The following is a 15,659-nucleotide window of genomic DNA, read 5'->3' on the forward strand; positions in this document are numbered from 1 at the left end:
ATGTGTCAAATTTTAGTAATATTTATTCATTTATTCGTTTCTGTTAATCCCGCTCCAATACACATGCAACACATGCAATGCTAGATAGCCACTCCGATGCACCATTCAAACGACAATACAAGGGTATAATAATAGTGAATCCTCTCTCTTTCTGTGGTGCAATCTTATTACAATCGTCGTGTCCTCTGTACTTCTTCTCCCGAACACCCATCAAAACCTATTGCTCGTCTCTGAAGATGTATGCGCCGCCTGGTCGCATCGCCTCTTCATACCTCGTTCGAACAGCCTCCTGCTTCTTTTCCTGCTCCATTCTTCGAAGCTCTTGTTGCTCTTGGGTAAGCGGGAAATCGGTATCCCAAAACCCTGGTGGGCTTTGTTTTCTCTGATATGCGTGGCGATGTCTTCCATACTTGTTAGCCAACTCGCGAGTCATTGCTTGTATGATTGTTTCTTCTCGCTGCGCGGGGTTCATGCCTCGAATTCTATAAGCATTGTCACCCATGAATTCTTCTAGAATTCGCTGATCCTCAACATCTTGGTCTCTTCTGGGATTGTCTCTCATCATCAAGACGAGATTTCGTAGATCATTCCCACAACACTCTGGTTTCACACATCCTTGTAAACATCGCCGTTGATCACGACCGCGTACAACGTCTTTGAACGCGTAGGCAATGCCTTGATTTGCATTTGGATTGACTTTAAAATCGCCAATTGTAAGGGTCTCAATTGGGCGTATCCTCAATGGCTCGTGTTCCGGATTCATCTCGTCATCCTCTGCTCTCATATTACGCTGCTTCCTAGTCGAGGTAGTAGGCAATCGTCTAGTAGAACGAAGAGCTGTAGCCGGCGTATGGTTCCTAGTTTCTCCCGGTTTGGTTCTGGGGGTAGCTATTGTTCGGTGTCCTGCGACTGGAGTATCATTTGCTTGCCCTGCACCACTTGTAGGTTCAGATTTGATGATTGGAAACTCGGGAATGTCTATTGCTCTTGTTCTACGCGCAGATTGCGGTCGATGGGAAGGTTCCGTGCTTGGAGATGCGCTTCTCGGCCCAGGCTGCTCCATCGAGTTTCTGATGTTTCTGATATCTCTGATATTAGCCGGTATAGGTCTACCAGGTTCTAGGGTAGGTATGTACATCTTCTCATAAGTTGATCTGAACGGCGTTGACCGTGTGTTGCTACCAGACTGCCTGCCTAAATTTCGTCGAGCTGGACTAAGAATGGTCTTCGGGGGAGATGGTTTGGCCAGAAGGTTATCCAGACGAGCAGTGGCATCTATTTCAGGTTGCGGATTTTCAGATTGTAAGTATATGGTGCCATCTTCAGATAGCGCACCCACTGCGTTATCGCTGGCCAGACGTCTAGGTTTAGGTGTCAGATTATTCGATGTCCGTGGCAAAATTCTCTGATTGTTGTCTATTACCCTTAGAGGCGAGGCAATTTGGGGGTTTTCGGCATGTAGTTGTTGAATTGGCACGGCTCGTGGAACAGGAGTGCTAGTTAAAGAAGAACGAAGGGCATGGTTCGCAGTCGTACCGCTGCCTTGAGATCCCCAAGAAAGGTTTGACGTCTGTCTGATGATATCCCGTTGACGGTGTTTCTTCGGGGTGTCTACCTTCTGCCCTATTTCATCAAGATCAAAACTTTCGATATGCTCCAAGCGGCGCATCGGTGCAACTTCTGACGGACTACTGGTAATTGCTTCAACCTTAATTTTCACTGGAGGCGTCGAAACGTCATCTTCATCACGCCGTTTTCGCTTCTTAACACTACGAGATGATACGACCACCGGGCTATCTGGAGAATCCGGTATGTCAGGGGGTACCTCTGAGGGCATATTTTGGCCACGACGGTGCAGTGTCGGAGAGTCGTCATCTTCCGTCGAAGAGCTTGACGGAAGAGGCCCCAGAGGTTCAAATTGTGTATCTTCGACATGGAATCGACCCTCACCCAGGAGATTCGGTAGCTCTTGAGACTGACCCAACAGCCCAATGCCATGATCATCTGGAAGTCGAGATGATGATATGGGAAGTATACCTGGATGATCTGCTTCCTCAGCCTCATCCGTCGGCCCATTCTTCGAAGGGCTAACTGGTATTTGAATTTCCTTGTTCGGCAAGCTGATGTCTTGCAAACCCTCTTGCGGCAACACATCTGTACAAATCTGCGATGCGTTACCTACTTCCTCGTCATCACCACCTTCATGATTTACTTCCCCAAGCTGAGCCTTTAATTTCCGTATCGTCTCCCTCTTTTTCTGAATTATACCGTCCCTGTCGGCAACGTGCTTCGTCAACGTCCCTATTCTCTTCTCATGCTCTAATTTCTTCTTCCGGAAAATCTCCTCCAAAGTCTGTTTGGATGAAACAGCTTCATTGCGTGCATTACACAAGATGTTGTATTTGTCGACCAGCTTGTTCCACTTGACCACATTATATTCGCCGTCTTTGATCTTGCCAACTATAGAAGAATCGCTGGAGACCGGGGTCGTGTTTCGTGTTCGCTCATTCGATTCCACATCAAGTGCCTCGCGCAAATTCTTGTCTTGAAGGCTCTTCTCCAATCTCGAAAGCTCTACCGCCAGCCGCTCATTTTCTTTCTCGACCGCATCCCAATGTTTCCTGGACTCCTGCAATTCCTTTAGTTCGCTAGAGAGTTGCGAGTTCTTCTGTAACAGCTGGTCCACTCGGGCGGCTTTCTCTTCCAGTGCATTCAACTCTGTTCTTGAAATTCGCGTGTAGTTTTCCTTATCAAGCTCTAGAAGCGCATCATTAGTGAAGCCTTGAGCTAGAGAAGAATTGAGCAACCTTTGACAATGCCCGATTCAACGCGATTGCAAATCCTCGTCAACTCTGTGAATAACTCCTCCCTTCCTGATGACCAACTTTCCATCTTAACGGCATAGAGGATTAGATACTGTTTCTTGAATTTCAATTGCTTGTCAGTACCGTCGGAGGTATTCCCTTGTTGCCTTTGCCTGCGGTCCTAATGGCAGTGACATCTGGAATTAACATGGTCGTCAATGGCCTGGGCGCGCTTCGTCGACGCGTTGTGGGGTAAAGCTCCGGAGAAGCTGCTCCGGGAAGCGGACCGAAGTCGGAGGCATCTATTATTTGGCCAACGAAGCTTTTACAACTTCATTAAAAATTGTCGTTTGAAATTACAAAACGCTACAATTAAAATCGTGAGACAACACCCCATCATGCGAAGTATATCACCTATGTTATTATTAACAAGTTTCTAGATAGAGAGATAATAAATATCTAAATTATAAGCCTAATAAATAAAAATCTTCTATATTTTCTACTTTATAAGTTAATCGCTTAAATTTTAAGTACAGTTCCTCTTTTTCTCTTATCCATTCACTCAACTAAGAACTTACAGGTCTTGTGTTTACATTCGCACTTTTTCGTTAAGATATGGCGATTTTTTTAACATGTAGCACTCGCTGACGTAAGTAAGCTATTTATCTAGACGATTTAAAATCTCATGAGTAAATGAGATGTTAATTATTACTAGATGCCTAGTACCGATCTTGATTAAGAAGCTAAATAAAGTGTCAAGAGAATAAACACAAGAAAAGACGAAGCAATAAGGTTAAATTAAAACTGTTTAGATATAAGTATAATATCTACAAATGCACAATAGTATAAGATCTACACTACTTATATACTATGAGTGTAATAACTACAACACAAAATGGTATAAAAACAACCCAAACCGCTTCTATGCCTATAAACACCAATCCCGTCATTTACAAATCAAGCTGACCAAGTCCTAGGATGAATCATCCTCCCAAATCTCCGATGTGACGGTTTTATCGGTATATCTTGTACCTCCAGCCTCAAGTCTACGCAGCCAATACTTGTTCCCTGGACATCGAGACGGGAAGTTCTTACTTCCAGCGCTTCATCAATCTTACCCTGCTGCTCCAGGGCATGACTCAACATCTTTCGGGCACTTGTGTGGTCATATCCGTCCAAATCGAGTGCCTGCCGACACCTGGCTTCAAGCTCACTCCATTTTTGTTGATTCCAGAGCGTCATACATAGATTCTCGAGTACACGCGGACTCACTTTCTCTTCGCGGTTGATTATCTCCAGAAACTTCGTTTCAGCCTCCGCATCCCTTTCTTGCCGCGAAAGACAAATTCCATGCCACTCCAGCGCACGCAAAGTATCTGCATGCACCGGATCCAGGAAACCCTCTCTCGCATTCGAAATCTCCTGAAATAACGGCCCCGCTTTCTTAGGCTGACGATTCAGCACGAGACAAACTGCATATGCCTCTAACGCATCAACAGTCTCCTGGTGTCCTCTCCCCAGCATATTGGTAAGTAGTTCGAGGAGCCTATAGTGATACGTCTTCGCGTGCGCAAAATCACCTTTCAGCCTGTTGCATTCGGCAATAAGCTGCAAACCACTCGCCGTGATCTGCCATCCTGACTGATTCTTACAAACACCAAGTATAGCTTTCGCAAGGTCAATCGCTTCTTGTAACCTGCCTTGCCGCATTACCTGCTCCGCATGGCAAAGTCGATACTCCAAGACATGCACATGTTCCGGGTTATATAATTCCTCGCCGAGCTCAATGAGCTTCTTATACAGAATCTCCGCCATACTTGCGTCGCCCTGGAACTCGGATATCGACGCGCTACTCCTGTACATATATATCGTTTTCGTGTTTTCCGATGCGTCGGTGCTAGGACTAAGATCGATGATCTTCTGCCAGTGCGAAATCGCTTCGTCGACGTGTCCAAACATAGCAAGTTCTACGGCGTAGTCCTCCATGTTGTCTAAAGTGCGGATACTTCGCGTCCCTTCCATTTCTTTCCAACATTCAAAGCTTGCTTTTCCCATGGCGAGGCTTTCCTTTTCGTTGCGTTGGTCATAGTACAAGTGTGCCAATTCGAAAGCAGATTCGGCATAGTGTAGGCTGGGATAGTGGGCATTTGCTATAGCCTTTTTGAGTGTGACTGTAGCGGCGCGTATATCGTCTTCAGATTTAGCTTCATAGTACTGCAATCGACCGTAAAGCCATGTTGCAGCAGCAAGTCTATCATCATTCGGCGGCACTAACTCTTGAAATATCGAGAGACTGTGATGGGCCCCACGGAGGGCTTGATCACACTTCCCACGCTCGACGTCAAAGTCTGCTGCCCAACATATTAGATGTGCCAAGTCTAGTCGAGCTTCCACAGACGGATACTTGTATCTTGTCACAATCTGAACATGAGGAGCCAGAGTATCGCAAAGTGGCCATTCTGCCACTCCTATCTCTGTTGGGTAGGTCATCGACACGCAGTGAAGGGCTCTGTCCTTCCATTTCTGTGCTGTGCCCGAGCGATTCAGTGATATTTGAACGAACCGCTGTACAAGTCGATGCATACCAAACGACTGAGAACCCGCTCGCGCGGTAATGAGATTGAATGCCTGTAAGGTACCTAGCGAAGTCACGACTTCGGGTACCCCACCAGCCTTAAGCAAAGACCGGGGAATACTTTGTCTGTCTAACATCGCAAGTAAAGAAAGTAGTTCAGCGGCTCTCGGCTTTTGTTGAGAAATCAAGTCGAAGGATAACTTCCACGTTCGAAATACAGAGTTGATGCTTTGCTCGTCTCGCCTCGAATCGTTTAGCTCTTCATGCAGAAACTCCTCGGCATCATCCCCCCTAAGTGCCTCCAGGTATTCAGAGATGGAGATTCCGTTTTCCTCGATGAAAGCCGCGGCTTGCGAAATAGCTAAGGGTAGATAATCCAGCTCGTGGAGGAGATTGTCTATCTCCTTTTTATCGTAATCATGTGGGTCGCCATCAACTTTGGAGAGGAACAGCTTCGTAGCTTCTTCTTTTGACATTGCTTGCAAGGTGATGGGCTTTCCCTTATTTGCCAAGCGCGTAGCAACACGGGTATCGCGAGTGGTAATCAGTAAGAAGTGATCCTGCCTGATCTCCGGTAAGTGTTTTGACATATTTGTTGATGATCCATCTCCTTCATCGATAGCTCCGTATTTTTCGGGCCAGTAATGCATTATGTTATCCGCGTTATCAAGGACCATCAAAAACTTAGTAGAAGTCGTGGAAAACCAACTCGATACAAGATCAAGAATATTAGTCTCGGGGTCGTCCCATCCTGGAAGCGCTACAGTTTGAGCGATTCTTCTATAGCCTTGGTAGAATCTTGCAAAATTTCCGCCATAGACCCAAAAGACATGAGCGCTGGGGTCGTTGTCTTTGAATTGATAGCAATATTCGATGGCAACTTGTGACTTGCTAAAGATAAAGTGTTACTAAACGTATCTTTTTAGTTTGAAAAAAGCTACTTACCCTACTCCACCAATGCCAGCAACAGCAACTCTAGTTTGTTTCTCAAAAGCCTCATCGATCGAGCGTATGACCTTCTCACGACCAACGAACTGCGAGTCTCGTATAAATGGCACTGAGAAGACTCCTGTTGAATCCCCGTAAAGAGGTGGTGCTTCCGACGAACGTCTTTCCGCAGGAAGTGGTTTCTCCTTCTCAGCTGGAGCAATGTTGATACATGTCAACAGCTGTACGTTATCTTTAAGCGAAGAGGCGATATTCTGAATCCGACTCTCCTCCACTAATCCAAAAGCAACTTTTAGTCCCTTTCTCAAAGCCGAATCTCCCTTGGCAATAGTTAATTTGTCCAGGATCACGGTAAGTTGATGGACCTGCTTCAAGGAACGTTCGACGACAATGGTGAATGTTTCTTTGTCTCCTGGGCTGAGTTGCGCATCGTGAATTCGACTGATGATGTTGAGTATTAGGGGCAAGCGCATCCGGATGTCTAAGAAGGCAGCGGGCACATCTCCTGCGCGTAGTTCTCTGAGCTGGCTGACGATTTTCTGGGAGAACTGTATTAACTGAGCGACTGATGAGGCAACGCTGAGGCCCAGAATGACTTCAGCCATAGTTGCTGTTGTTGCCAGCCAAGCGGCATGGGTCGTATGTTAATGGAAACGATTAAAGTTTGGGTGACGACCAAGACGTGATATATGACTGCAGCTGGATATATAATATGGATTAACACATGTATGTCTTATTGGTTGAATTTCCAGAGGCTTTGCGGAAGACGCCTTATGGTTGCAGCCGCTGAACCCCCTGCTCTGATGATACCGATTGGGGCTGTGAAATCCGTGCCCCTCATAGCGAAGCCTCCCCACGGTGGACGAAACAAGTGACAGTCGAAATTCGAAATTCGATGTTGACTCGATTGATTTGACAAAATATCATTGGTTTCGTCTGCTTTTTACAGCAAATAAGATGTGTGAAGAAACTGCGTGGAAGAAGGTTCCTACGGAACCTGCTACTTATCCTGCGTACCGTGAAGCCTCGCCTCCTACACTCATCAGAACTGGAAAACCGAACACTTTGGAATCTCTAAATGTTAACAAACTGTTCTGGTCTTCGCAATCAAACGCTTACACTGTATGAAAACGATTCAAAGTTATCTCCATATTGAATTCTTTTCCTGACTTCACTGTGGGATTTACAAGCATTCTGCAAGTGGGGGACATACTTTCGCTGTTCCGAAAGTGCAGCACACCAATTGGTTGCAAAAAGCCCTGCCGTCCCGTCCAAAAAGCCTTGCCATCACCTAGACCGAATCAGCATGTTCTTGACCAAGGCATCTTGTGTGACATTTTCGAAAATCAATAATTCTAGATTCATGCTCCACACTTACTCATAACTCAGTACGTACTACCTAGAGCTGTGCTGGGAGCTATCGATAATTCGGTGTGCAATCCTCTCGCCAGAGTTGTACGCTCCAGAGACTGTTCCTAGTCCATCAAATGTCGCTGTGTGTTCTCCTAAAACCATTATCTCATCAATATAACTTCGTAGAAAAGATAGCACTCTTTCTCAAACCAAATAAAACGACTTACCGGCAAAATAAATACCCTTTTCCGGCATCCCACTCCTTATCGCTTCAACATCCTTTGCTGCATCTCCCATCCCCACCTGAAAATTACAGTAACTCCCGTACCCCGCAAACTCATCATTCCCCCACTCTGTCGCCAACCATCTGACGGGCTGACATTTCACCTCCTCATATCCAGGCAGTCGCGAATAATACGGCTCGAAGAAGTCTTTTAACACTTCCTCACGAGCTGTTCCTTCGAGATCGCGAATCGAGGTGGTGATATGGGTGGAGCAGTCTCCGAAGGTGTAAAAGAGAAGGATATTACGTTTGTATGGATGTGGAAGTGCGTTGAAACTCACACATTCCAAGCGCCATTTTTGTGGGTTTGTAGTTGTGGAATACGAGGGGGTGAGCCAGTGTGCAAAACTTATGGTGTTGTCGACTTCTGAAGTGGTTGAAGTCTGTGGTGATTCCCAGAATGCGGATGGAAATTCAATGAGGACCTGTATTAGAACCGGATTAATTCTATGAATTGGACCATAATTGAATATGGTTGTATCACATTACCTTCTCAAGCCTTCCGTAAGATATGGAGTCAATAGCTTTTGATATTCGAGGCGCCAAAGGCTTAATAGTCTCTTTGTTTTTCTTCAACCATCCAAGGGGAGTCGTAATCACAACTTCATCGTAGAACTCACTTGTTCCCTTCGAAGTCTTGACACATACTCTTCCCTGTTCATTCTCGCCGGCTTCAACGCTGGTCATGACTGTTCCGAGTCTCAACTTAGCTCTTGCCAGCGGAATCTCAGATACCTTAGACATGATCTTCTTGTAGTTGCTTGGAATAAAATAATCATCTATCTTGTCAGCACCTTCTATAGACATACAAAATTTGGACTTACCACTCTCAATGCAATCCTCAAGAAAGAAAAACTTCAGCGACTGTCTCCTAACACCATCTCCAACATAAGCACCCCACATCTCAGCCATACCCAAAACCAGACCCTTCTCATACTCATTCCAATTCCCACTACTACTCATTTTCTCACACTCGTCAGTGAAGAAATCATAAAGACTGGTTGACGAATCCACGTTGCTGGAATTGGTGGTGCTAAATTCCATTGCTTTCTCGAAAACACCCCAAACACGCGAAAGCGCTTCATTAGCCTGGTCGCTGTTGACAAGATTGCCATCGCTGTCGACGAGGAGGGTGTTTTCGGTCCATTGGTGGAGTGGAGTGTCCGTTTCTTTCGCTAGTTTTATGATGGGGTTGTCATCACCCCTAGAATTGGTTCAGTTTCTTTCACATAAGTTGAAGCACCGGTTATGGCGTACTTGTGCACCCAATTAGCACCACTAGAAATATTTGGTGAGCTTTCGTTTGTAAAATCGAGAGATTGGAGACTTACGTATCAACTTCCAAACTACCCATTTTCTTTTGCATTATCTGGACAATATCAACACTCCTCATCAGCCATCAGTAATGTTCAAAACAAACCCTGCCTCCAATCCTATCTCGAGCCTCAATAATCGTCACATCGTAAGAATTCTCAAGCAAAACCGCGGCGCAACGGAGTCCCGAAATCCCAGCGCCAATGATGCATACGCGACGAGCCATGATCAAGCAATTGAAGAGCGAAAGAACGAACCGTTATGTCGTGAGTGAGTTCTAGAATGAGAGGACTTTTCTTCAGGGCTGTGCCCAAGCTGAAGTATCGAGCGCCTCTCACCTGATTTCTCGGCAAGAGCCCCCTATCATGTGAGGGGCGTTCACTGCCACGATGATTATGCACGGATTGCGAACATGTCTTAAATCGCTCAATTTATCCTCAAGAAACCTTGCGTACGAGAAATCAGATTCTTTGTCGGCGGTACTTAATGGGGGTCCCTTGCCAAGACTCCAGGGAAGGGTGTCATTATGTGGCGTAACCATGTCTGGTTAGAATTGCCGGACGACTTACTTCGACGGATATGGAATTTCAGGACTGTAAATGCAGCTGAGAAGATAAAATTAGAATGTAGAGAGATTGAATGTGATATCAATCTATATCATGAACTATCGTGGATGTAAGAAGTCAGATATTGCTAGATCTTTCTAGATAAGCTTCTGAAACAAATTGTATTCTCATTGTGCTCGCTTATCAATTACAAGTAACTCCCTCATCAGGTATTAAAACCCGAGCCAAACCACCAAACTCCAGTGCTATGCCAAAAATAACACGATAAATATACATATAGCAACCCCCAACTAGATTCCTTCTCGTGTCTCACGCAGCACCGCTGGCAACCGCAGGTCCAGTATGGGTTGGTGGAGGATTCTCCAACTCCTCCTTGTGGAAAACACCGCCCTGACCACCCTCCTCCGCTTTCCTCATATTCTTTCCTCTGCCCTGGAGATGCATGGCATCCGTATTAATAGTCGTACTCAAATGTCTCTTCGTCTCCTCATCAAACTGGAACTTGGCGCTCTTTCGGGGGGACACGTGGATGAGATACATAGCGTCGACCTCTTCAAGACTCTTTCCGCTAGATTCCAGGAGGAAGAAGTAGACGACCACGAACGCGGCGAGATTGCATCCGGCGAAAACGTAGCCATATGCGTATTGGATGTCCCCGGTGATGAAAGGTGTGAAGAACGCGAGCATGAAATTCCAGAACCAGTTCGCGGAGGTGGCGAAACCCATAGCTACGGCTCTGTATCTGTATGGGAACATTTCGGAAATGCATGCCCAGACGAGAGGACCCCATGTGGTCGCAAAACCAACGATGAAGAGGCATGCAAAAACGATCATGACCGTACCAGAGGTTTTAGCGGTGGAAGAGCCTTCTTCAGCGCCTTTGAAGACAAACTGGCCGACTGAGGCAAATACCAGAAAGCACATGGTCTGCCAGAGAGCCGCTATATATAGGGATTCGCGGCGGCGGAAGTGACGGGCCATATAAACTCCAAAAACGGTTGCTCCCACGTTCACACCACCCAAAATCATCGCTGTAACGTAGGAGTTATCCAAGCCAACGCCAGCAAACACAGTTGTGCCATAATAGAAAAAGTAGTTTGCACCAGTGAGTTGTTGCAAAGTCTGAAGAGCCATAGCAAGGGCGACTCGATAAAACATTCGCGGTCCGGTGATTGCTTCATGCCATGGGTGATCACCCTGGGTGGCTTCCATGATGTCCTGGATCTCTTGGGTTTCGTTAACAATCAAAGGATGTGTTTCTGGAAGACCATAGAACTTCGACATGGTGGTTCGTGCTTTGTCTGATCTTCCATGGTTCCAATCGTGGCGAGGGGATTCCTGTAGCGTGGCCGTAAGCATTTGTTATAGATTCAGAATTCAAATATGCATAATGAATAAAATGTTTGTGAAGAAGTATAACTTACTGGGAGGAACAAGACTCCAACACCAAGTAATAATGCCCATATGTAGCCGACACCCATTGGGATACGATAAGAGCCAGTGTCATTTCTGGCTTCCGTGCCATAATTGATACAATCAGCAGTAAAAATACCGATTGTAATGAAAAGTTGGTAACAGCTAGAAACGATATTAGCAAATAGATACACACTTTCGTATACATGTAACACTCACGATATGACTGCTCCTCTGACTGGAACTGGCGAAGTCTCGGCCATATAGAGTGGTACGAGAACTGATAGTCCACCAACACCAAGACCAGCGACCCATCTACCCATAACAATCCCAACCCACTGGCCGTCCCCAACCGCCATTTGGATTACCACGCCAATGATGAAAACCATACACCAGGGTGGAATGCAGGTTCGACGACCAAATCTGTTAGCCAGAGGGCCGGCAATGAGACATCCGATCAAAGTACCAATTGAGAGCTAACAGAGTCAGTAAAGGTTCAAAACACAACTAGATGAATCACGTACCAATCCCACGATGAGGCCCGACCGAACGTTGGTGAAATAATATCCTGAAGGATGTGCTGCCAAATCTGTAGTCTCTTCACCGAACATTTCCAAGAATACTCTCATCTCCAGGAATCCAGATATCTGTCCGGTGTCATAGCCTGGACTCGTTAGCCAAGTGACTGACGATTTGTTGTTGTTTAGATCATACCGAAAATGAATCCTCCCATTGCAACCAATGCGGCCATCAGGATTGTTCGCATCGTAACATGCGGCATCTTGCCAGCCTCTGCTTTCGCATCATTGCTTCCTTCCTCTTTGTACCCAGTCGTTCCTCGGGCTCCCACCTCAATGGAATTGTTGGCGGAGGGAACAGCTGTGGATGCCCCACTGCCATTGGCAGCAGCCTTGCGTTCTCGACGAGTCTTGAAGACGTTCATCTTTGCTAGAAATGGCAAAGGGAGAAAGGTTGGGGAATGTGGGAGAGAAAAACCAAAAAGTGAGGGGAAGACCTACATTATGTATTCTCCAGCCGAGTCAGGAGGGCGGAGAAGAAGCTCTTACCGTTGCAAATGCTTTGTCCTTACTCACTTTGGACATGGGGGTACGACCGTATGAGGGGAGGAGGGCTTTCAGACGATGTCATCGATACCCGCGTGTACCGTCTTGACTTTGTTTGGCAAAGCTTGACGGCACAAAAGCATCGGCCAAGGCCCCGGATGGAGTGCATTTGATGAACCAAACAGCTCAGCCGTTGGCTCGATCTCTGATGAGAACGGAGATAATAATCATGTAGCGACGACTTGTCAGCATGGCCCGACAAACGGTGCACCAAAATCGAGGTGCAAGTGCCAGATGGGTATGACGTCGGTCGTTCGTGGCAAGGAAGACCCTTTTTGAAACGTGACTCGGCGTCGGTACCGGCAATTACCCGTTCTGTGCCCAGTTTTTGAGCCTCATTGCTGGCCCAGTTATTTCACTCTCCAACGAATCAACATGCTTCATTGAGCTTCCCAGAAACACGTGAGTGAAATTTGGCTGGGAGAGGCTTGACAAAATCTGCTGTCGAAGGTCCATGGAAGCCGTGGCGGTCCTTTTTCGGTTGTTTGAGTTTCGTTGTCTGTTTGCTCCCCATTTTTTTGATTGTCAGGACTGACAAAGTACGAATCGTTCTCCCAAACCGAGTCTGAAAATCTCGCCAGCCGGCCGTTTTGCCGTAGCAGACTCGGATTGTGCGGAAACCCCGAACTTTTTTCTTGTGGGGTTTTGAGTTTGATGCAAGAATGATGGAGAACCTCTGCGCCGAGCTAGAAATGAGATGGCGATGACGACGCGTTCAGACAGTGGATGGATGGAATTCGGCCGAAGCATGAATTTCATATGTTGAAAGAAATATGCTGAAGTTGCAACCAACGCCCCTTGATGATGAACACCGTTTAAATCTGTAGAGAGAAGAGCAGCAAGAATCATCCACTCGTGGTTTACCTACTTAGGTACACGTCGAGGGCCTAGATTGTCACGAATGATGGTCACGTTCAACTGTGACGATTGTCTGGAAATTTCTCATGAAGTCCTTCCGTCTGCTCCGGACTAGAACTTCTAGACTACTCGACCGCGGTGGCTCTCCGAGCGACTCGAATGCCCACGTTGATGAATGCAGGTCATTACAACATGCTTTCAAGTGCTTCGAGGGGTCCTCAAAGGGGTGCATGCTTCGAATGAAGAGGTAATAAGTATGGAGTAGTGTCGAACTGCGGCTATCGTTGGATACTCCCGGCCGCTTCCAGGAATTCAGATAGCCATTGACACTTGGGCGTCGAAAACAAACAAAAACGCAGAGGGGAGACGAGGAAACAGACGAGCAAATGAATCTAGCTGGAAGTGTGAGGTAGAGATAGTTCGAGAACAAAAGTCTACAGCGAAGAGATGGAAAAGAAGGAACAGCGCTTGCTATCGCTTGTCGACCAAAAATGGGATGGAAAGGAAAAGCGCCAAATCCACAAGCAATCAGACCAAAAACCAGAACATGAAACCTTTCACAGAGTTCCGCATACTTGATAGTGACCAGAAAGGGAACACGAGCAGCACGCCTCCCTCGAGAACTCTGAAATATCGGTGTAATTTCCATGTCTTGCTCGGCGCTGCAAAGCTCTTGGAAATAGGAAGAAATGCGACGATTCCGAGTCCAAGACGGCGTATTTCTCTACACAGAGGAGATATTAAAAGTGATGCAACGTGCCATTAAACTTAATGTAGATGTACTGACCGAGGTAAAAGATTTTTCCGCGTGTCCTTGAGGTTGATATCAATTTCCCTTTGATTGTTGTCGTTCGTGCTACCGAGGTACCAGATTTACCTGCAGAAGAAGTCGGTGTAGAAGAGAGAGTGGCAAGTACCAAGAAAATTACCACTCTTTTGAGAATCGGATGAACTTTGGCATGATCTTAGCTATTGAATCTTTGACAAGCGCATAGGAAGTTTTACCTTCAAACGTCGACAAGAAAATAGTCTCCCTGATAAATCAGATATCCAAATAGGCTGAATGCAAAATCTTCCGGCGACGTGTAGACCCTGCACCAATATGGGGAATCTCGAAACCTGGGACCTTGCGCGTGCCAGTCAATGGTCGTGGGCCAGAAACATTGAGACGGTTTTCAGAGATATTCCCCGGGGCTAGATCGAATGTCGCATGAGGGCATGAATAAAGATCGACCTCTTGCGCTCCATTCCGCGGCATCTCATACGTGGAATTGCAAAAGTGGTGTAAAAACGTGGTTGATGGAACAAGCAATACGACAAGAAAGGGCGATGTGTGGTTATTGGTGGAAGTTTATTGACTTGTTGACTTTGAGCTTCTGATATGTTCCTAAGCTAAGCTTGCCCAGCAGCAATTGTCTTCTCCACGCAGCTTCACACTGGGCGTCCCGTCTTCTCGGACCGGAAGGTCATTGGCGTTGGCTGGGCGGCCACCTCCACCCCCTCATTCACGGCTGCCGCAGCTCCAGTAAGCTTCGAATGGCGGGGTGTCAGGGTGCGTGAGCGCGAGAGAGCACGACGACTTGGGCGAAGTTTGGTCTTGACCTGGTCAACCTGCGACTGCATTCGGGATCGCCTTGAAGGTACGCGGGTACTTGAGCCGTACGGAGACTCGTACTTCACACTTCTGCTTCAGATATCTGCACGTCTGGAGACAGCGGGAATCGAGGCATCCACTACTCACCCTCCTGCGGAGTCCCCTCCTTATGCGACCAACGACCAGCGACCTTACCAGGTAAACTCTCCCGTTTCCCAAAAGCCAGGCGTCGCCCCTTTGATTTTTCCAGCCTTCCCAGCAAGCCATCGTTCCCATCCTCACCACCCTGGCCACCGGCAAGTTTGGAAGAATACATTTTTTCGAAGCCCTTCAATCACGTCCTCCCGGCTGTCGACCTTCTGCTGGACGGACCACTCTGCGAGTGAGCAGAACCACCCCTTCCCCTAGCCAGGGACTTGCACACGGCACATCTGCCTTAATTCCCCCCAGCAGCAGAAAGCCCTTCTTCTTTACCAACATTGCTTCTCCCACGATATCCCACGGGGGCGCAAACATTGTCTTATACGCCGTGATCATCTGCAGCACACGCGCAACACGCAGGACCGCTGTTCGACGTTTCCGCCGCATACCTGCCACTACCTGGCCTGGCTACCCACCACCGTTAGCCTGGAACCCTTAAGAACGCATCTCAACCACTTAGAATCCATCTTCTGCAGCACATAGAGTTTGGTAGGACAGCCGCCTGGGTGTTGGACGCAAGAACCCCAGAGCTTAATTGGATAATTAAGCTGTTATCGACTCGGTCAACCTCACAATACCTGTCGACCATCTGCGGCTGTGTTGGAAAGAGAGCTGCCCCAAACACT

At 47.0% G+C, this 15,659-nt stretch overlaps 4 protein-coding genes across 4 annotated transcripts; all 4 read right to left on the minus strand.

The window, feature by feature from the left end:
- Positions 1-217: 217 nt before the first annotated feature.
- GLAREA_06405 (P-loop containing nucleoside triphosphate hydrolase) lies at positions 218-6,932 on the minus strand (the record flags this gene model as incomplete). Its single annotated transcript, XM_008081818.1, has 6 exons — positions 218-2,757; positions 2,808-2,892; positions 2,949-3,106; positions 3,383-3,404; positions 3,900-6,270; positions 6,325-6,932. The coding sequence occupies 6 exons, from the start codon at positions 6,930-6,932 to the stop codon at positions 218-220; spliced, it is 5,784 nt and encodes a 1,927-aa protein (XP_008080009.1).
- A 952-nt stretch (positions 6,933-7,884) lies between these two features.
- Positions 7,885-9,503, minus strand: GLAREA_06406 (FAD/NAD(P)-binding protein; the record flags this gene model as incomplete). The annotated part of the gene is made up of 6 exons (XM_008081819.1): positions 7,885-8,388; positions 8,453-8,742; positions 8,788-9,167; positions 9,221-9,241; positions 9,295-9,332; positions 9,384-9,503. 6 exons carry the CDS (start codon positions 9,501-9,503, stop codon positions 7,885-7,887), a joined length of 1,353 nt encoding a protein of 450 aa, XP_008080010.1.
- A 649-nt stretch (positions 9,504-10,152) lies between these two features.
- Positions 10,153-12,199, minus strand: GLAREA_06407 (MFS general substrate transporter; the record flags this gene model as incomplete). The annotated part of the gene is made up of 5 exons (XM_008081820.1): positions 10,153-11,181; positions 11,268-11,421; positions 11,476-11,732; positions 11,781-11,920; positions 11,971-12,199. 5 exons carry the CDS (start codon positions 12,197-12,199, stop codon positions 10,153-10,155), a joined length of 1,809 nt encoding a protein of 602 aa, XP_008080011.1.
- A 2,470-nt stretch (positions 12,200-14,669) lies between these two features.
- On the minus strand, positions 14,670-14,861 carry GLAREA_06408 (uncharacterized protein; the record flags this gene model as incomplete). Its single annotated transcript, XM_008081821.1, has 1 exon — positions 14,670-14,861. The coding sequence occupies one exon, from the start codon at positions 14,859-14,861 to the stop codon at positions 14,670-14,672; it is 192 nt and encodes a 63-aa protein (XP_008080012.1).
- Positions 14,862-15,659: the final 798 nt, after the last annotated feature.

This window comes from Glarea lozoyensis (genome assembly GCF_000409485.1).
Source record: "Glarea lozoyensis ATCC 20868 chromosome Unknown GLAREA15, whole genome shotgun sequence".
NCBI lineage: Eukaryota > Fungi > Ascomycota > Leotiomycetes > Helotiales > Helotiaceae > Glarea > Glarea lozoyensis.